General features: G+C 44.4%; 1 protein-coding gene across 2 annotated transcripts; it reads right to left on the bottom strand.

Annotated features, from left to right (window-relative positions):
* Nucleotides 1-749: 749 nt before the first annotated feature.
* Nucleotides 750-20,190, bottom strand: CCP110 (centriolar coiled-coil protein 110). 2 transcript variants are annotated; one of them, XM_083372759.1, is made up of 15 exons: nucleotides 20,138-20,190; nucleotides 18,293-18,450; nucleotides 17,031-17,159; nucleotides 12,972-14,577; nucleotides 11,751-11,881; nucleotides 10,481-10,676; nucleotides 9,841-9,947; nucleotides 9,177-9,293; nucleotides 8,278-8,379; nucleotides 7,886-8,002; nucleotides 7,561-7,640; nucleotides 7,095-7,157; nucleotides 5,797-5,856; nucleotides 5,613-5,695; nucleotides 750-3,149 (listed from the first exon to the last, which is right to left on the bottom strand). In XM_083372759.1, exons 2-15 carry the CDS (start codon nucleotides 18,431-18,433, stop codon nucleotides 3,097-3,099), a joined length of 2,985 nt encoding a protein of 994 aa, XP_083228885.1. In that variant the 5' UTR covers nucleotides 18,434-18,450; nucleotides 20,138-20,190; the 3' UTR covers nucleotides 750-3,096. The 2 variants fall into 2 exon arrangements, with proteins under 2 accessions (XP_083228885.1, XP_083228886.1); XM_083372760.1 differs by lacking the exon at nucleotides 20,138-20,190 and having other exon boundaries at nucleotides 10,496-10,676; nucleotides 18,293-18,444.
* Nucleotides 20,191-21,564: the final 1,374 nt, after the last annotated feature.

The following is a 21,564-nucleotide window of genomic DNA, read 5'->3' as shown; positions in this document are numbered from 1 at the left end:
TTTAAAGCCCTTTTTTCCCAACCTTGGCAGCTTGGACACCCAGAATTCCCTAGCCAATCAGGGAAGTTCCCAGTAAGGGAATTCTGGGAGTTTTTTTTTTTAAAATTCCATTTATATCCCGCCCTTCTCCGAAGACTCAGGGCGGCTTACAAGCTTAGCAGTAGCCTTCATTCTATGTATATGCCTGCTTATTAGGGCTTTCGCCCCTCCCCAAGCGGCATTATTACAGCCGCAAAGCTCTCTTCGGAAGCTTCCTGCAAAAATCATGACATTGCAATGCAAGCGGCTGAAGGTGGCTTGTCCCGACAACCACAGCTTAAGAGTCAGCCAGATGTGACTGGGTGCAATGTTGGAATTGAATGTTAGAATTGTTAGGATTCTTTGTGTCCTCCCCCCCCCTCCGCTCCTTGCCTCTTTCTAGAATTGTGTTTTTTTTCTCTCTCTCTCTGTAGGATCCTTGCAGCTTGGCTGGGGCTGATGGAACTTGTAGGGCAGTCCCAAAAGCATTTTGATTCCAGAATCTCTGCTTTCAAGCCGAAGAAAATAAATAAGCAGCAAGCAAAAAGCTTTTTTTTCCAGGGTCCCCTGACTGATCGCTGTCCCACAGCCTAGATGTGAAGGTGTTACAAAGTGGAAAGCTGAAGTCTGCACGGTTTGGATCGTCCAAAATTATCCTTAGCATCGCAGAAACGGGTTGAGGAAGAAAGTGTATATGCACACAGACGAACACTTGAGGTTTTTTTTTTTAAAAAAAGTTTAATTGTGTAATATACTTAAGGAGATTTTAAAAAAGGACAGGTGAAAACCAATATAAAAAAATAAGGCTTATAATAGCATGGCATTCCACTCAAAAAAAAAGCAAACAAATATCAAAGAATAAATAAATATGAAACATTTAAGTTACAAAAAGGCATCCTGGCACTTGTAAATAGAAGACCACAGGCTGTTAATTTATAAATAAAATCTGTTTTAAAATATCAAAAGGTTCATTTAAATTACTGAACTTGTAGATAAAAACATGCTTCTATTTACATGCAGCCTATGGCTAACTTCACAGCACACAGATTAGATTATTTTTAGCATCGACATAACATGTAAACTGTGGTCTAACATGCAAGGTAATAAATATCCACAATTTTTAAGTCAGCTTGTGAATCTTCAGTTCAGATTTTCTGAACCTCAGGCAGAAGCACTGAAAATAGATTTAAAACCAACACGCAGTGAATTATTTGAAAAAAGCATGCATTATGCTGCTCAAATTAGCCAAGGGGAATCTTTAAAACCATGATTGGTTACATCACAATTTGTGGCTTGTCCATGACTCCTATTTCAGACCTCCCTTCAGATAAGCAGATAAAATAAGCATAGAAGCTGATTTTAAAAACCCACAAATACAAAGCATTTGTGCAAAATTCCAATCAGATGCTTGTTTGACCAAATGCTTGTAATCAAGTCGGGGCTTGCTTATACATCCTGGTTTAGTCAGGATGAAAAATCCAGGGGCTGGGGCTGGATGTTGCTTAACATTTTACACTGTTGATTTGTTCATCCGTCTGTATTGGGTTTTTGTCTACAATAATCCAGGATAACCCAACAAGTTTGGATTACCATTCTATCAATAATCCTTGACTTTTTTTTTTACACTGGCATCAAGACAGCCCCCCCCCCAAGTCCCAAATGCGATTTTAAAACATTGCACGATGTCATAAAAGCATTAGGAGATACATGTAAGTTTATAAGCATCTTAGTCTAAATAACTGTACCCACGTATAAAGTTAACCCCATTTTTTTAAGCGGAACCTTAATTTTTCAATTCAATTGGTAATGATTTCAGTGACACCACATCTGAAGCCACTACCACTAGGCAAATATATTAATGTGAACATGTAAAATTAACATTAGACATTAATTGTGACTCAATAAGCTACTGGGATAAAACACTATTAAGCTAAAAAAACAGCACACCAATTTATTTCCCGACATGGTCTTGTTTCAATCTGTCAAAATCACACTAAAATCCACTCGACTTCCCCCCCCCCCCGGCGCTTCCAAAACAATATTTACATGAATACAATTTGTATTCTGAAATGGTTTAGTTCATCTAGCTTTTCTGTGAAATTTAAGATTGTGGTTAATCTCATCTTATACGTTGAAAGAGAAGAGACGGGCAATGTTAGTCTAATTTACCACTAGTCCCATATTAAGTAATATTGGGCTAATATAAGTTGGACAATGATGATTCAACTTACTATTAGCACTGGTCCTTCATTATTCAAATGTTGTTTATAAAGATAAATGAGGCAAATGTTGACCAAAATAAGTTTCCCTGCCCAGCTAATAGTTGCTATCATTTGTTAAAAGAGATTTCTAGTTCACTTAGTACAAAAATCAAGTTTGATAGCATCTTTTAAATGAGATCTCACAGCATGTTCAGAAACAAGACCACAGCCAGAAAATGGAGGACGGTGGATACAGTATTTATACCCTCTGATTAACAGCATCATTGCTGAAAACTTAAAACATATGTTCAATAAATGCCATCAGGACCCTCCTGATTTCCAGAGGACCGAAGTGCCCAAGTTTTGTGCAACACAACAGTGCAACCACCTTTAGAAACGATCCAGAGAGCCAAGACCAAAAATTTCCTTTGCTTTGAACCATCCCAAAGCATGACGAGAGAGAAGCAGGAATGTAGGACGTCTAAAACAACTACACTTCAGGGTTATTTACTGCACAATTGAACAACGCAGCCCAGGTTAAGAAAGATCCTTGAAAAAAAACCATGGAAACATCTACTCGCGGGAGTAAGCAAAGCCCTCAAACCCAAAACTCAAATGGAAGGCTTGCCTTTGCAAGGCCTTCATATTTCCCTTCACTTTCCTTCGCTCATATTTCCTTCGCCTTCGTTCATATTTCTTTTGCCTTCATTCATTGGTTATTTCCTTCGTCTTCATTCATTCGTATTTCCAGAGTCTTCTAAGTCTCTTTAACAGGATTACGTACAGATCTGTCATTGACCTGCATTTCGGAAGGAACATCTGGAGAACGTTGAAGGACAAGGCTACACCACTTCCTAGCCTAAGGAGTGCTGCCTTCTTAGGTTGTCACAACACTTGGCTTCTTTCTTGGGATTCTTCCTGCAGATACTCCTGAAAGCAAAAAAAATCAGAAATTAACTTCCTCTTGTTTATTAAAAGGTAACTAGCTTAACATGCCAGCCATTTGTCACAAGCAAGCAGTTCTAAAGCAGGTGCGAATGGAACTTCTGTTCTCAAGGGCAGCTTAGTAGAAGAATAGCATTAAGTGTCAAACTACGTATAGAAATAAATCAAGGTCGTCCCTGATAGCGACGAGAAGTGGCGACAAACAGCTGTTTTTCAGCTTAAGCAGATTTGGGAGGTTTAAATTCCTGAACTTCGAAGAAACTCAGCAGGCCCACGTTAACATTCTATATGTAGTCAGCAGATTTCGAACTATTTTGTCAAAACACTTCACGATGGAGAAAAATCATGGTGACAATTCTAGACAAACTGTGGGGAGGTGCAAGAAAGCTGTGGAAAAGGTAGAGAGGTAAAACCACTGCAAGGTGGGTTGGTTGACCTTTAAACAACTTGGATTCATAGTGAGTTAATTTGCAGACTGTGGTTAGTCATGGCTTCTTAAATAAATCAGAATTGGTCATGTTCATCCAACACCCTAAAACCACCCCAAAAAAGTACTTCCCACTCTCTGCCCAAACCAATCACCGTTTTGACTTAACACAATGGACAAAGCCCGACATGGCTTGAGTATCTTCAGAGCTACTATGGGTTATACTGGGATTCACAGAAGATACCTGGAACCCACATTTTGCAGGACTAGGAAGACAGACAGACTTTGCTGGACAGACAGGCATCGCTGGAACTAACTCCATTCTACGGATGCTGAAATGTGCAGTTCGTACATTTGGGACTCAGACATGGCTGGCTCTCCCTACAAGCGCCTCAAACTCTTATGATCTTTCATAGAACGTTCTCAAGATGATCTAATTCAGGGGTCTTCAAACTTGGCCCTTTGATGACTTGTGGACTTCAACTCCCAGAATTCCTCAGCCAGGCCCAAGTTGAAGTCCACAAGTCATCAAAGGGCCAAGTTTGAAGACCCCTGGTCTGGATCTAAGCCTGCAGTTTCATCAAGATGGCCAACTGACGAATTCTGGGAGTTGAACTCCACGAGTCATAAAAGGGCCAAGTCTGAAGACCCCTGGTCTGGATCTAAGCCTGAGGTTTCATCAAAATGGCCAACTGAGGAATTCTGGGAGTTGAAGTCCACGAGTCATAAAAGGGCCAAGTTTCAAGACCCCTGATCTAATTTCTGGAGGCCGTGAAGAGTATCTAGTGGGGAGGGGACCTTTTCAAGGAGAAGGTTTGGTTCTAATTATGAAACGTGCTTCCTTCCTTCCATAGAACTGGTAGTCATTAAGGTCAAAGAATTTCCCTGAGGTACCAGGTCTTCTGAGGATCATGGGCAGGTTGCCGTGGTCATCTAAGGAGGGCAACTCATATATCTTTTTTTATTTTTTTTTTCCAACCTCAGGCTAAGAAGAATAAGCAAGCAAGGCTATTTTCAGAAGCAGATATAGGTAGTCCTCGAATTACAACCACAGTTGGGTGCAAAATTCCCGCTGGCAAGCAACAGCTGTTAAATGAGCTTTGCCCCATTTTACAAACTTCCTTGCCACCGTCATTAAGCGAGTCCCTGTAGCTGTTCAGCCAGTCACACAGTAGTTAAAGGAGTCTGGCTTCCCCACTGACTTTTGGCTCGTCGGGTGGTCACAAAAAGGGGATCACGTGACCCCCTTGGGCCACCGCAACAGTCATAAGTACATAAGTACAAGTGGCTGAATTCTGACCACGTGACCAAGGGGATGCTACGATGGCTGTGTGGAAAATGGTCGTAAGCCACGTTTTGCAATGCCGTTATAACTTCCAACGGCCACTAAACAAACGGTGGTTGTAACTCAATGACCGCCTGTAAACCCTTCCTGCCTTTTTTCCTAAATTCACGTTAGCTTTCGGAAACCCTTCGCGATCGCACCAAAAGGGAAGTTCCGCATGCACAGCCCAATTAGCATCCAAGATCTTCCAAAGGCCAGACATTTCCCCTCATCACATGACATACATAGGATGTATGCATGAGGCACAAAACATGCACAATCAGGTGAGAGACAGGTTAGTCTTCCAGCCAGGAAGTTTTAGTTAAGACACAAGACACAGACACACACAAAAACAACAACGCCACCCCAACACTCAGGCACCTGGTGTTATTCCACAAATGAAACACAACTAAAAAAAAAAATGCCATCTGCTCAGTTTCTGAAGCTTTGCTCGGAGGAAGCCTGCTGCGGTGGTCTTGAGCGAAACTGGGTTGCCCCTTCATGCAACCGGTGATCACAACTTTGGCATTTTGTTGTTGTGTTCCATTTCCAGTGAGGGTTAGTACAGCGCGGTTAGAGCACAGCTGTTGCACCAAAAGGAAACATCTGCTGCTTAAGCTTCTTCTGCGGAAAACATCTCTTTTTTTTCTTTTTTTTTTAACGTGAGAGATCCCAGCACCCAGTTCTGCGTACACACCTGAAGGGGCCTTGCTAGGCCCTCTGCCATCTGAGGGCTTCTTTTTATTTTGCTCAGCCCTTTTCCCTGAGGCCTTAGAGGTTCTGATTGAACATAAAAGGAGGCAATAAGTCACCTGCATCCAAGGCAAAAGGCTATTCCCCCCCCCCCCCCCGACACCCGTGTACGAGAGTTTCTTTCTTACCCTTGTCTGGACAGCAGCCTTTGGATAGGAGCATTTTGACCCTGGTTGGGCTGAAGAACTCTGCAGGAGAAATAACATTTTGATTCTGCAGTAGTACCGGCTGCCTTTCTGATAGAACAGCAGGAGAAAGAGAGGGATGAAAACTGCTAGAAAATTCAGGATGGAATGGGGGGGGGGGGGAAGCAAGGGACAAATAAAACAAATGAAATTGTTGTAAGCACTTCAAAGAGTTATTGGAAACTGGGAGCATACAAGTTTTTATTATCGGTTCACAATAACGTGACGATTAGTGGTATATATGCAGATCCAAGCAATTATTATTATAGATCATTGGACAGTCAGCCAGATGTTCAGACTGGATTTGGCATTTTTGTCTACCTATCGAGACCTTACCAAGGACCTGGGATAGGCAGATGTGGATGTTTGATTGTATTACAGATATCATCACAGGATGGAAGCAGTTCCTAGTAAGGTCACCTTTCGCAATTGACTAATGGCGAATTTGTCAATGCCCATGGTATTATGATTATGATTATTATTATTAATCATCGCAGTCAGCCAGATGTTCAGACTGGATTTGGCATTTTTGTCTACCTATCGAGTCCTTACCAAGGACCTGGGATAGGCATATGTGGATGTTTGATGGTATTATAAATCTTGTCGCAGGATGGAAGCAGTTCCTAGTAACGCCGCCTTTTGCAACTGACTAATGACGAATTTGTCAATGCCAATGGTATTATTATTATTATTATTATTATTATTATTATTATTATTATTATTGATCATCGCAGTCAGCCAGATGTTCAGACTGGATTTGGCATTTTTGTCTACCTATCGAGTCCTTGCCAAGGACCTGGGATAGGCAGATGTGGATGTTGGATGGTATTACAGATCTCGTCGCAGGATGGAAGCAGTTCCCAGTAAGGCCGCCTTTCGCAACTGACTAATGGCGAATTTGTCAATGCCAATGGTATTATTATTATTATTATTATTATTATTGATCATCGCAGTCAGCCAGATGTTCAGACTGGATTTGGCATTTTTGTCTACCTATCGAGTCCTTGCCAAGGACCTGGGATAGGCAGATGTGGATGTTGGATGGTATTACAGATCTCGTCGCAGGATGGAAGCAGTTCCCAGTAAGGCCGCCTTTCGCAATTGACTAATGGCGAATTTGTCAATGCCGATGGTGTTGTTGTTATTATTGTTGTTGTTGGTTGCACAATTAGCCAGCTGTTTAGACTGAGTTCGGATGGTGAGGGTGGTATTAGTGCAATACTACTTAAAATGTTACAAACCTGTTTTCAAACATCTTTTGCTTTCCAATTGTTTTTTTATTCGGGATTCCCATTTCAGCAGCCCTATTAGAGAAAAGGAGCACATGAAAATAGAGTTCAGGGGAAGACAAGATTGTCTTCTTGTAAGATATTATAAACAAGCATAGGATTCTCGTTGCTTGTTATGTTGAAAACTACAAACTTAACGGGGCAAGTTGCCAAACCGATGTGCAAGCAGGATGTACCCATCGCTTTAGAAAAAGACAAGATTCTGAGCACTTTCAGACATGGCTGGTTGGGGAATTCTGGGAGGTGAAGTCCACAGATCTTACAGTTGCCGAGGTCGGACACCCCTGATTCGAAACCAAGATTCCCACTTTTTGACACCAATTGACAAACCCTTAAAAACACACAAGCACTTTGCCAACACATCTACAACATCTCTGTGTGCTGCTTGCACGGTTGTGTTACCGTTTCCGCCACGTACTTTATGTACTTCTTTCTATCAAGAGACTTCTGCGTAGCTGTAGAAAGGGTCACTCTGTCTCTTGGGGACTTGGCTTTGTCCTACACACCCAACAATTAGAGACGTTAGTTTTATCGCAAGGCAATTTGGGGGGATATTACGCTGAACAAAAAAATAATAATAACCTCGCCTAAATTACAGTTAGAACAAGCTGCGATCATGCGTGTTGGGGACCAACTTGTATTGAAAACCAGCATGGCGGCTTTTCAAAGTCCCAAAGGAAAAAAAACCCAGAGGTTACTGCGTAGAACGAGCACAGTTAAGTGACGGGCGGCCACCAACGCACCAGCTGCCGAAGCATTTTCTCTTTGCGGATTTCTCGATCTTGACGCAAGATGCTCATCCTTTCCGACCCTTCCATTTTGAAGAAAATATCATGAATATCGTACAGGGCTGCCTGCAGCTACAAAAAAACAAAACAACAACAAACATAAACTAAACTTCAAATGCTACAAATCTTGCTCTGATAATATTCACAAGAAACACCAAGATACCACGTAAGATTGGATGGCGAGGGGGGGGATGAATTTTCTGTGAATTTCAGGAAAAAAAATGAGTCTGACTTTCATGGCAGCCCCAAAGAAATCGCAATATTTCTTGGACCCCCGCCCCCAGAAACACTCATATGTATCTTTTAATAAACTACCCGTGACTGATTTTTAGTTGCTAACCCCCTACCTGAGCGACCACTCTTTCTTGGAGATTGGCATCCTGAGTTGGGAGGTTTCCTCTCCTCGACAGCGCTTCCGATTGGAAGTTTTTGATGAACTCCATCGTATCCTACAAAAAGCATGCACGTATACACCATTTGTCCCACAAAGACACAATTCTTCTCACAGCGAATTCAAATGCCAAGCCACCGAGGCGACGGTTGCTTCAAGGAAAGCAGGAAAGGTCCTCCAAAGGGAATATCTGCCAAATAATTCATTTTTCAGGGGGAAATTGATTAGGAACAGGGTGGCGCTGAAGAGGCCGTCAGGTAGGCCTCTAATAACACAATCCCTTGGAAGCCGAACTGGACAAGATGAAAAATTGATTTTCGTTTGATTCCAGCTTTTGGAGTCACTGCGGCCAGCGGCAAGAATGATGGTATAGGTAGACCTATGACTATAGTTGGGCCTGGAATTTTGGTCCTACCAATAAGTAGAGTGATAGTTCTATGATGAGGTACCCACATGACTGGATACAATTTTTAAACTATTTTTATGATGGGGATAGGATAGGATAGGATAGGGTAGGGTAGGATAGGACAGGACAGGACAGGATCATAAGTTAAGACAAGACAAGACAAGACAGAACAGGACAGACAAGATAGCATAAGATATAATATAACCTTTACTGCAACCAATACACAGGACGGGAAGGTAGAAGAAAAACGAGAGCTTCAGAGGCAACATCTGGGCAGCAGAGATAAGGAAGGAGAATGGCCTCGGGTTTCTGCAGACAATTCAAGTTTCTAGAGGAGCAACTGGTGCAGAGAAAGGAAGAGCTGGGGGGGGAGGGGGGAAGCATTCTGCATTTTAATTATGTGTACGTGCACATTCACAGCCAGAGAGCCTATGCAGATGGTTCCTTACGTGGACTGTTTGTCTAAGTTGCTTCAGCTTCTCTGTTTGCAAGAGTCTTCTGGTTAAAAATCCCTTGGCTAGAGCAGAGATCTTGTTGAATTTCCTTGTCATGGCAGGACTGTACACCTTCCAGAGGAAAGGTTAAAATCAGGTAACCACAAGGGTATGTCACCCATTAGCTTGCATTTAACCGCCTTAAAAATGCAGAGTTAATACACGCTGGAGTCTCCATTATATCAGCTGGACGCTATGGCTTGTTATATGCATTTCCTGAAAATGGGATACCAAATTCCCACACCAATATTAGCATAAACAAGTATTAATAAAAAAATGGGATACCAAACATCCACACTAATATTAGCATAAATAACAAGTATTAATAAAAAAACGGGATACCAAATTCCCACACTAACATTAGCATAAACAAGTATTAATAAAAAAATGGGATACCAAATTCCCACATTAATATTAGCATAAATAACAAGCATTTAAAAAATGGGATACCAAATTCCCACACTATTAGCATAAATAACATGCATTAATAAAAAAAATGGGGTACCAAATTTCCACACTAATAAAACAGGAACGACCAAATAGCGACTTGTGCCACTAAAATGTTAATATTAATTCCTCTAGGATTTTTTTTAACCAACATTTCTCTTTAACTCCTTACCTGAGACCACCTCATTTTACTCCGGCTAATAGACCTGGATATCAAAACTGGTTTTACACTTGCTGGCTGCTCCCAGAGGTAGAATGGAGATCCAGTGTTCACAAAATCTGGGTTTGAAAAGTTGTTAACAGTCGAAGTCATAATTAAGCAAACGAGTATCAAGTCTAAATAAACGGGTATTGGTTATAGGCTATTCCTCATTCATGCCAGCTAAAATGTTTCATGATCATTACTCCAGCTGTCTGGATCATGGAAATACAGGAAAACCTCGACTTACAACCGTAACTAGGCTCACAATTACAATCATAGGTCCTTGACGGTTGTGACCAGGCCTGATTTTATGACCTTTTGGCAGCAGCTGTTCAAGTGAATGTGGCAGTCGTAAAGTGAATGGCGCGGTCGTTAGGGCTACACGGTGGTTGTTAAGCAACTGGTCGTAAATAGAGGATTATCTGTCGCCTCAAGGTTCAGTTCTGTCTCTCAGGAATTAAACAGAAAGGGAACGGAGAATTTCTGTGGCTTTTAATACTTAATTCGAGATGGTCAACCCAGGAAAACACAGGAAACTTCAATCTAACGCGAAGGGCCTGTTCTTCCATGTTTTATTCACCCTGGGCTACATACACAAATCACTACGCACGGCTTCTGCTTTTACCCTCATTCTCCAGGTTGGCGCTATGGGCAGCCTCAACGCGATTCAGCACAGACTCCAACAGGTTACTATCAGTGATTTTTTTCCACTCCAGAGCTACACCACGGCCAATATTCATTGGAGGGGTCCCACTTTCAGCCGAGTTTTTTTCTTCTTTTAATCTCCGGGCCTGATCTTCGATCTCCTGGCCGTTTATAAGAAAAACAAAGAGATGCGGGTTACAAAACCAGCCTTCTGAGTGTTGTGATTCAGGGTCAGCCTGTGGGTTCGGCAGTTGGGTCAGACGATTCAGAGGAGGAGGAGGAGGAGGGGGGTGTTGGAGAGGTTGCTGAGGGGGTTGGAGAGCTTGCTGATGAGAGCCCTCAGCCAGGCCCCTCCCACCTGGTCACAACGCAGACCCAGCTGTGTGAGCTTGACAGCGTGGATGAAGATGACCCACAGCTGGCCCTGTTCAAGGACGCCCGACGCAGGAGGCAGTCAATCAGGAGTAAACAGAGGAAGACAATGGGGCACCTCGGAAGGAGGCAGAGAGAAGCCACGTCCTGAACTGTATAAAAGGGGAATGCGTGGGAGGGCTGGTTTGCTGAAGGCAACCACTTGAAAAGCTCCTGTTTCATGGTTCGTGTTTGCTCTCTTTGCTCTGTTTATGTTTTTATGTTAATAAATTTGGCAGGCTTAGTTCCAGCCTCTTGCCTTCTTGTAAAAGGGGTTGTCCCTGCCTTATCTGCAGGGCCGGTAGCAGGCTGGTACAGAACACTGAGGGGACAACCAACGTCTGGGGGACAATGTTTTGCAAATGAAAGCCTGCCTTTTTTTCTTTTGGAAAGTCAAAAGGGTGTGTGTGTGTTGGGGGGGGGACTTTTTCATTCTCCCCATCTGGCCATTTTGATTTTAAGGATGTCTCCCTTTGAACCTTCGGCAGTCAAATCTGCCCTAGATTTTAAAACCTAGTCTGATAATTTATTAAGACATTCTCTTCGCGACTCCAAGATACGGGTTTTGGCCCTACTGTGTGCCATTCCAGATGGGTTGCAATGACCCCCTTCCCAGTGTTCCTCAGCTGGGAAATCTGGGAGAGTCGCCCTGCAACAGATCCAGAGAGCACCAGGTTGGGGAAGGCTCGTGATGAGATTCCTATCCCGGCTTTTCAACCCCAACCCTTTCTTCACTGTCAGAATCCCTGCACATCCAGGTTTCAGGCAAAAGTGGGAAAGGTCCAGGATCTCTCCCTCCAGGGGTTTTCTTTGGCGCTTCTCACCTTCTGGAGCCTCTCCTGTTCCCGCTCCTGCTCGGCTATTAGCAAGGACAACTGTTGGGCATGTTGCTCTTCCAGCTTCTGCCTCAGCTCTGCAAGGGCCTGCATCTTCTGCCTTAATGCCTCCTCCTCCTCTGCAAAGCACCCAGAGGAGAGAGAATCAATTCCTGTCAAACCCAGGAGTCTTCAGAGCCAGTTTGGTCTAGTAGTGGTTAGGGCAGCAGACGAGAAAGCAGGAGAGTTCTAGTCTCGCCTTAGGGCTGAAAGCCGGCTGGCTGACCTTGAGCTAATCACCAGGAGATGGTGAGTTGTAGTCCCCCTTAGGCCTGAAAGCCGGTTGGGTGACACTGTGTCAATCACCAGGAGACGGTGAGTTGTAGTACTGCCTTACGCATGAAAGCTGGTTGGGTAACATTGAGTTAATCACCAGGAGATGATAAGTTCTAGTCCCCCTTAGGCATGAAAGCCGGTTGGGTGACACTGTGTCAATCACCAGGAGACGGTGAGTTCTAGTCCCGCCTTAGCCATGAAAGCTGGTTGGGTGACACTGTGTCAATCACCAGGAGACGGTGAGTTCTAGTCCCACCTTACACATGAAAGCCGGTTGGGTGACACTGTGTCAATCACCAGGAGATGGTGAGTTCTAGTCCCGCCTTACACATGAAAGCCAATTGGGTGACATTGAGTCAATCACCAGGAGACGGTGAGTTCTAGTCCCGCCTTACGCATGAAAGCCGGTTGGGTGACTGTGTCAATCACCAGGAGACGGTGAGTTCTAGTCCCCCTTAGGCATGAAAGCTGGTTGGGTGACATTGAGTCAATCACCAGGAGAAGATGAGTTCTAGTACCGCCTTACGCATGAAAGCTGGTTGGGTGACATTGAGTCAGTCACCAGGAGACGGTGAGTTCTAGTCCCCCCCCCTTAGGCATGAAAGCCGGTTGGGTGACAATTAAGTCCATCACCAGGAGAGGGTGAGTTCTAGTACCACCTTACGCATAAAAGCCAATTGGGTGCTCTAATCTCATTTTTCACAATTTCTCTCTCTCTCTCTGCTGGCTGCCAAGCACCCGAATTTTGATCACATGACCACGGGGTTGTTGCGATGTTGTAAGGGCGCATGCTGGTGGTCGGTCACTTTTCCCAGCGCCACTGTAACTTTGTACAGTTGCCAAACAAACCACCGTGAAGTCAAGGACCGCCTGTGCACTGTCTTATTTTCTTACCTCCCAGACCTGGTGCTGGCGTTTTGTTCTTGAGCTCAAGCGCAGCTCTGCCCGGATACCTCTGATCGTGCGGCCGTCGCCTCTCTGGCAGGTCAATTTCTGCAGACGCAACCCAGGGCGTGTTTTCCTTCTGCACTGCGTCCCCCTCCAGCTCGAGTTTACGTTTCACTTTTTCCAACCCGTTTTCCAAAACCTGCTCCTTCCCAAGAGTCACCTCCGGGGTATCAAGAGGCGGCCTACTCTGCATCTGCATCAGCAAGGGCGACGGGCGCGCCACGTCGTAGGATTTGTTGAGTTCCGTGGCCACGCCACCCTTGACTTTGTCCGGCAAGCTCTCGGCCTTGGCTGGCTTCTGGGTCAACGGGGCAGGGCTCAGCTCCTGGGGGCCGAGATCTGCAAGGGAGCTGCTTGATGAGGTTCTATTTTCTAACGTCGGTCCTCCCTCTATTGTGGGATGGGCCAGGAAGGGTCCGCCGTCTTGCTGATGGGCTGGAAGTGGACCCACTGCGTCGAATTTGCCGACCACCAGTTCATCCTTGAAGGTATCTGAGTTGTCAGACGCCTGAGCTTTGCAGGGACCCATGGGGACGAGATCCGCAGAGAGCTGTGGCACTGGATCGGAAGCCGTCGGCCTCTCTCGGGCATCCTGAACGATCACCTCCGCAGCCCTCCCCTTTCTTTGGGGACTCAACTCGTAGGCGTTCACGGGGTTGGTGATGACAATGTGCCCTACGGAAGAGGGCCTAGGGCGTCTCCGGTGCATCTTGGGGCTCAGACTTGGCTCAAGACTGGGAAGTTTCGAGTAAGACCCGGTGAAGCTCCGGAGGATGCTGTCCTTCCCGAAGAGAGAGAGGCTTTTGAATTCTTCATCCGAATCTGAGTCCAGAACGGGAGGCGTTCCGGACCTCATCGGGATATCGACTTTAGAAAAACTGGGTGAGGCCGCTCCGCTGGGAAGAGTTTTAGAGATCGAGGAAGGCTGAGGAGCACCGGGCTTGATATGGCTGAACTTCTCCGCTGCTGCAACCGGAGTATTCCTGCCTGTCAAGTTTCCTCTCTCTTTCCCCAACTCGTTCATTTGAACGGCGCTGTTTTCTTTATCCGGGTGGCTTCCGTTGCCGTTCCTCTTGGAACTGCTTCGCAGGCTGCGTCGCGTTTGTTCTCTCTGAATGTACTCCCTGGATTTTTTTAAGAGGTTCTGAAGACTCATGATGTATGGGTCGGGACCTTCCCCAGCACCTAGCCCGGGTTCAATGGAATCCATCTTCTTGGCAATCTCGTCTGAAGGAGAGCTGCCCGGAAGACTGGGAAACGGAGCTTCTGAGCCGATTCTCTTTTCCGAATGATCGCTGGAAGTTCCCGCAGGATTAGGAGGGATAAATTGTTCTGTTCCTTCCAAAGCATTCCAGTTTGAGGCAGCCCGTCTATCTGTCGGCTTGACATCAGGGGTCTGTTTAGGCTCGAGGCATTCAGCGAAAGCGGCGGAATTTGGCAAAACGCTGCAGGGTTCTCTCGCAGAGTCGTCCGATAGTCCCGATTCTAAATCCAATTGAATATTCTCTTTCTCAGACTGATCTAAATCGCTTTGGCTGGACATCTTTTTCATCTGTCAGGGTTAAAAAAAATTGATTTAAAGTACTCGGTTAAAAAAATTAGTAAAGGTAAAGGTTCCCCCGCACATGCGTGCTAGTCGTTTCTGACTCTAGGGGCCAGTGCTCATCTCCGTTTCAAAGCCGAAGAGCCAGCGCTTGTCCGAGGACGTCTCCGTGGTCATGTGGCCGGCATGACTGGACGCCAGCGGCGCACGGAACGCTGTTACCTTCCCACCGGAGTGGTCCCTATGTTTCTACTTGCATTTTGACGTGCTTTCAAACTGCTAGGTTGGCAGAAGCTGGGAGGAGTAACAGGCGCTCACTCTGCTACGCGGCACTCGGGATTCGACCCGCCAAACTGCCGACCATCTGATCGACAAGCTCAGCGTCCTAACCCACTGAGCCACCGCGTCCCTCCCTCCCAAAATATAAAAGTTATACTGTAAGTAATTGAGATGGTCATCCTGTTTACCCACTCAAGCCGTCCCATTCCTACAAACCTTTGGGTTTTTAATTGCCTTTTAAGACTGATTTTATTGCACAGCGCTCCAAATCTTTACAGAGCTGGGCAGACTAATAAATGTGTGTAATGCATAGCAAGTAACTTTAAAAACTAAAAGAAAAATAAAAAAAATCCACAGTGATTAGAAACAGGATTGTAACCGTTCCTGAAAGAGAGATCAACTGATCAGTTGATTTACAGACGAAATGCAAATTTTTGGCCGAAGTAGCAACCTAACCCTAATCCTACAGCTTTTATTTTTATCCATCAGATTTTTTTTAATCCCATCTTTATTACTTCATAAGTAACTCAAGGCGGTGAACAGGCCTAATGCTCTGTCCTCTATTTCCTTCACAACAACCCTGTGAGCTGGGCTGGGCTGGGGTGAGAGAGAATGACTGCCCACGTTTACTGAGCAAGGTTTCATGGCTAAGGCAGAACTAGAACTCACAGGCTCTTAGTTTTTAGGCCACTACCTTAGCCGCTACACCATACTTGGCTCTCAATTTGATCTGTCACAATTTTTAAAAGGGTTTGTTTTTTAAAAAAAAGTACAAAGAGCATCAAGTTAATCAGCCAACTGCTGTTCAGTTGCAGGCAACTCTTTAAAACAAGACCATTAATTGCCTGCAAGCCACGGCACGGTTAAAAATACACACCGTGTAGAAGAACTGTAAGTGACTATTACTGTATTCTCAACACGCTCTTGCCGTATCTTCTGAATCCCAGGCTAGGTAATCGTTGCCAAGGGCACACTAGTCAAAACAGCAAGACATTGAATGGGGCATGTCTGGGCTCCTGTTATCACTCCAGCCAAACAAGCTGAGCTAACAAGTCGGCCCCTTTAAAGCAACAAAGCTGCATTGTTTGGCTGAAGTCCACTTGCCTCCTGCATTCACCAAGCATTCACCACTTCCAGTTACCACACAGGTCTCTTTGAATTACAATAGTAACGGTGTCAACAAAAATACACAGACTTTGTGAGAGGGAGGGAGGGACAGGCCCCTCTGCCTATTTACGTTGGTTTGTTACAGTCAACACAATAAATAGGAAATGTCAACACTAGCTGTCAGATTTGTTCCAGATCAAAAGTGCCCAAATTCTGCATTTAGCAAAAGCAAACTTGGGTTACCTAAAGGTTATGCTCCAATAAATCTGCCAGGGGTGTTTACGGGTGCACCCAGATCCTTTATCCCATTAAAATATATGAAAGAATGAATCTTGACCTACACACACACACACACACACACACACACACACACACACAAACACACACACACACACAGACTAGCAGTGATGATGTTAGCTAGTTATGTAATGAATGAAACATCTGCAAGAAAATAACCAAGCTCAGAGAGCACCAAGGACCCCACAATTGTCGTTGTTGTCCTCCTCCTCCTCTTCTTGTCCACAAACCCCCCTCTTCCCTAGTACTGATGATGTTGCCTAGTTGGGTAATGAAACATCTCCAAGAAAACAACCTTTGAACAGACGCTGTCATTTTATTCATTCATTCATCACGTCCACCCAGCACTTATGTTTCGCTTTTTTTCTCTCTGCGAGCTTCTCCCGACATTATCCCTACAAAGCAAAATCCCTACAGGAATAATCCTGGGAAACAGGCCAGTCTGAAAAGGTACCTACCGGTAATATAATCTGTAGCTGGGAGGGAAATCAAATCAAATCAAATCCCTTGTTCCAGTCTGGGACACGCTCAGTATTCAGTATAATCAGCCTATCGTTGACTGGGCTAAGTTAGAACGCCTTGTCCAGTTGCCATCCTGAAATCTTACTTTCATTGTCGATTATGGATTATTTCACGCAATTTAATTACGTGATTAGATGTAAAAATAGAGATATTGCTCCTGGAGAGCGAAAGGGCACGGGCGCCTGTTCTCTTCCAAATATGCTGCAGATAAGACAGCTTCCCCAACTATAAAAAAAATATAAATGTTTCAAACTCACCTGTACGTTGGCCACTATTTCTTCAACGCGGGTCAGCAAAATCCTCTGCTTCGAATTCTGTCGCCAGCGTTCTAGATCCAGAGCTTTCTGCCTGTCTTGCTCAAGTTCTTTCTTCTTCTCCGGAGTCAGCTGTAAAAGCAAGGGAGTCACAATTATTATGGCCATCTTATTACTCCCGGGCTCAGATCAGTGGAGAGCCTCAAAATAACTGCAGAAACTTCTTGGGTGAGAACCGAAACGTTTCCAAAGGAAAAAAAGAAAAATCAAGAAAGTCCAGTTGCCTTTTTTTTTGGGGAGGAAGTACATTTTGGACTAACACCAGCTTATGCTTTATTAAATTTCATTGATTTAGGATCATAAAAAGGGAGGGGTTTTTTATCAATTCAGCCAGTGCCCCTAGAAACAGTACATGGCGGGGGGAAGGGGTGGAGTTACAAGTGAGTAAGATTATAGAGAAGAGTGCAGAGAAGAGCAACCAAGATGATCGGGGACTGGAGGCTAAAACATATCAGGAATGGTTGCTGGAATTGGATATTGTTTAGTTTAATGAAGGACCAGGGGTGACATGATAGCAGTCTTCCAATACCTCAGGGGCTGCCCCAAAGAAGAGGGAGTCAAGCTATTCTCTAAAGCACCTGAAGGCAAGACAAGAAGCAACGGATGGAAACTAACCAAGGAGAGAAGCAACCTAGAATTAAAGAGGACAATTAACCAGTGGAACAGCTTGCCTCCAGAAGTTGTGGGTGCTCCATCACTGGAAGTTTTAAAGAAAAAACTGGACAGCCATTTGTCTGAAATGGTATAGGGTTTCCTGCCTGAGCAGGGGGTTGGACTAGATGACCTCCAAGGTCCCTTCCAACTTTATTATTCTTATTAGTAGTATTAAGATTGTAGAGCTTCAGGAAAAAGACCCCCCCCCACACACACACACAAGCAAAGATACCAAGCATCGAAGCCAGACCCAAAGTTTTCTCAATGCAATTGCAATGAAGCCAGGAATTCACATTTTGAGAAATTTGGAAAAAAAAGACACTAAATAAAAAGCAAACAGTTTTGGCCCAGCCCTCACAAAAAGCAAGAAATGGGCTCTGGTAAAGGACTACTAAAGATTTCCTCAGGGCACATCCTTAAGGATTCTTAATTTTTTTTTTAATGGAAGAGGAGAAAAAATTATTTGCTCCAAAAATAAGAAAAAAAGCAAGGCAGAAGAGTCACAATGTACACACAGCAAGGTGTCCATGGACATAATTAAGCCAACTTACCAGAGGAGAAAGTACGGGGACCCCATTAAATCGAATAAGGGATACGTTTCTGGGCTGAAAAACAGAAGGCACTCCGTTCTCCATAAACTCTCCTTGAATCCTAGCCAGGTGCTTCTTGCAGAATTTCTCATATTCCTCCATCTTAAAATGCAGTTGGGCTGTAGAATGAGAGAGAGAGAGAGAAAAAAACCTTCATTTGCAAATAACAACTCAGCATATACTGTATTCAACAATAACTGTCCCTCTACCTACAATTCCCTGGTTAATCTGTCTCTGTTGTTACTGCTGGCCTGGAAAATTGCACTGCCAACTGAAAGATCTCTGCAACAGAGCTCTACAATTGTTATGGAAATTGAGACGGAAAAACAATAGCTCCGCAACCAAAATCAAGACAGCAATGATTATATTGTATCGAGCAAAACTACAGGATTCACCATTCTTCCACTGGCAGAGTTAAAATCTGATCTTACAGAACATGTTTCTGATTGTAAAAATGGGTTCTAACGCGTTTGCTTACTAAAAAAAAGAGACTTAAAAAATAAATGTACCCTTAACCAAGATGATGGTACTGTTCCCTGTTATACAATAAGTACAAAATTTAGGAGGTTCCCCGGCACCTGTCCTATTCCCCCCTCCCGCCACTTTTATTCCTAAATTATGAATCTAGTCTCTTCACATTGATCTTTAAAGATCCACGATCGGGTGGATCCTTATTCTTAAAGATTTTGGATCTTGTTTTTACTAATGTCTCCGGCTGACAAGTCAGGCATTTATCCGAAGTATAAATCCTTTCTGATAAACACACGCACACACATATCTATGGCATCTTTAAATCAGGGCTGGGGGTGGTTTCCAGAATAGTTTGAAGATGCGGGGTGTGTGTGGAGGAAATAAGCTGAATAAACGGGGTCCTCCCAGTTACAAATACCTGTTGGGGGTGGGTGAGCCCTCATTTCAACCAAAGCCAAATAAAGCTTAAGTCAAAATGAAGGTTAAAAATCAGTGCTTTTTTTGTAAAAGAAAAAGGTGCCAGAACTCACACATGTCATACAACCCGCCTTGCTTACCAGACAAAGTTCCATCCAAAAAAGGTACCGGAACTCCGTTCTGAGCGTTCTATGACAAAAAAAGCCCTATTAAAAATGAAGTACGGTTTAACATTAGCTTAACGTGTTCCCCCGCACACGCGTGCTAGTCGTTTCCAACTCTAGGGGCCGGTGCTCATCTCCGTTTCAAAGCCGAAGAGCCAGCGCTTGTCCGAGGACGTCTCCGTGGTCATGTGGCCGGCATGACTAGACGCCAAAGGCGCACGGAACGCTGTTACCTTCCCACCGAAGTGGTCCCTATTTTTCTACTTGCATTTTTACATGCTTTCAAACTGCTAGGTTGGCAGAAGCTGGGACGCGTAACGGGCGCTCACTCTGTTACGCGGCACTCGGGATTCGACCCGCCAAACTGCTGACCTTCTGATCGACAAGCTCAGCGTCCTAACCCACTGAGCCACCGCGTCCCTTACATACATATATACACGTACATACATACACACACATATATACACACTTTAAATTTAATGCTGCTTGTTAACATTAAGCGCAGTTCAACTACAGCCTCACATGAAGCAAAGCTTAAATACTTACATACAGTTTAATAAGCTAAGCTGAGAATCATATACATGTTAATATTAACATGTATACAGCCCCAATTTAAGCCTAACATTAAGCGAAGCTGCACCTTATATGCAGCTTAAATGAATCCCACCCCCCCACCCCCCACTTTTGCTCTGTGCAGACCAGACCCCCGACAATCCCGCCCCAGACAGGCCCGCAGCCTCCGCGGCTCCCTCACCGAGGCTTCCCAGGCCGCCTCCCGGCTTCCAACGAGCGCAAACTGCGCGCCTTGGCCGCTCCTGCCCACCGAGGCCGGCCCTGCTCGGCGCCTGGCAACGCTGGGCACGGCCCCGCCTCTTCCGGCGTGACGAAGCCGCGGCCGTTGCAAGCCTCCAGGCAATCGAAAGGAAGAGCCGGAAGTCAGGGCTCGCAACGGGCGGTCTCTCCCGACACTTGCATTCTGGGAACTGTAGTTTCAAAGGGGAAAGGGCCCTTCAATAGAACTGGATTCTTTGGACGGAAATGTAGTTTTCTTGGCCACTTTGTCTTCTTTTGGAGATTAGATAGATAGATAGATAGATAGATAGATAGATAGATAGATAGATAGATAGATAGATAGATAGATAGATAGATGATAGATAGATAGATGATAGATAGAGAGAGAGAGAGAGAGAGAGAGAGAGAGAGAGAGAGAGAGAGAGAGAGAGAGAGAGGCAGGCAGGCAGGCAGGCAGACAGACAGATAGATAGATATTGTTTTTGAAGTTCCAGTTTAGTTTACATGGATGGGAGTTGTTCCTGGTGGTCTTTCATCCCTATCCTAACCAGGTTTCCCCACATAGGTTTTCAAGCTTCTTGTATGTGGCACTTTCATGCCACGGTGAGGCACTATTGGAAGACCTAAGAAATCAGATTAAAGGGCGGTCATAGATTCTCTACGTGACCCTTAAGAGTCAACACCGACTTGAGGCCATACAATCAACTCAGTTAATCCATGCAAGGACTCAGCACTCTGGAGAAAGCTTTAACGCTAGGAAAGGTGGAAGGAAAAGGAGGATGACCCATAAGTGGATGGACTCAACTACACCTAGCCCGTTGGAAGAGCCTGATCAACAATGCAACTCAGGAGACATTTGCTTGTCCAAATATAACTCAAGTTCGCAATATGGACATTGCATCAAGAAGAGACTGGACTACCGTCTGTCAGAAATGGTGTAGGGTCTCCTGCCTGGGCAGGGCGTTGGATTAAATGACCTACAAGGTCCCTTCCAACTTCTGTTCTGTTCTGTTCTATTCTATTCCATTCCATTTATTCTATTCTATTCCATTCCATTTATTCTATTCTATTCTATTCTATTCTATTCCATTCTCTATTCTATTCTATTCTGTTCAATTCTATTCCATTACATCTATTCTATTGTGTTCTATTTTATTCCATTCTCCATTGCATTTATTCTATTCTATTCTATTCCATTCCATTCTCTTCTCTTCTCTTCCATTCCATTCCACTCTATTCCATTCTATTCTATTCCATTGTATTCCCCACTCCACTCCACTCCTCTCCACTCCACTTCATTATTTCTATTCTATTCTATTCTATTCTATTCTATTCTATTCTATTCTATTCTATTCTATTCTATTCTATTCTATTCTATTCCATTCCATT

Source organism: Vipera ursinii, assembly GCF_947247035.1.
Source record: "Vipera ursinii genome assembly, chromosome: 13".
In the NCBI taxonomy this organism is placed as follows: Eukaryota; Metazoa; Chordata; class Lepidosauria; order Squamata; family Viperidae; genus Vipera; species Vipera ursinii.
This window is presented reverse-complemented; position numbering and strand designations above follow the sequence as displayed.

Coding starts and splice junctions, on each gene's coding strand:
- CCP110 (XM_083372759.1), bottom strand. CDS start 18,433: ATGGAGGAATATGAGAAATTCTGCAAGAAGCACCTGGCTAGGATTCAA. Junction 14,578..17,030: donor AAATAGTGGCCAACGTACAG/GTGAGTTTGAAA, acceptor TAACCCTGACAG/ATGAAAAAGATGTCCAGCCA. Junction 5,696..5,796: donor AGGCTGCTGTCCAGACAAGG/GTAAGAAAGAAA, acceptor ATGTTCAATCAG/AACCTCTAAGGCCTCAGGGA.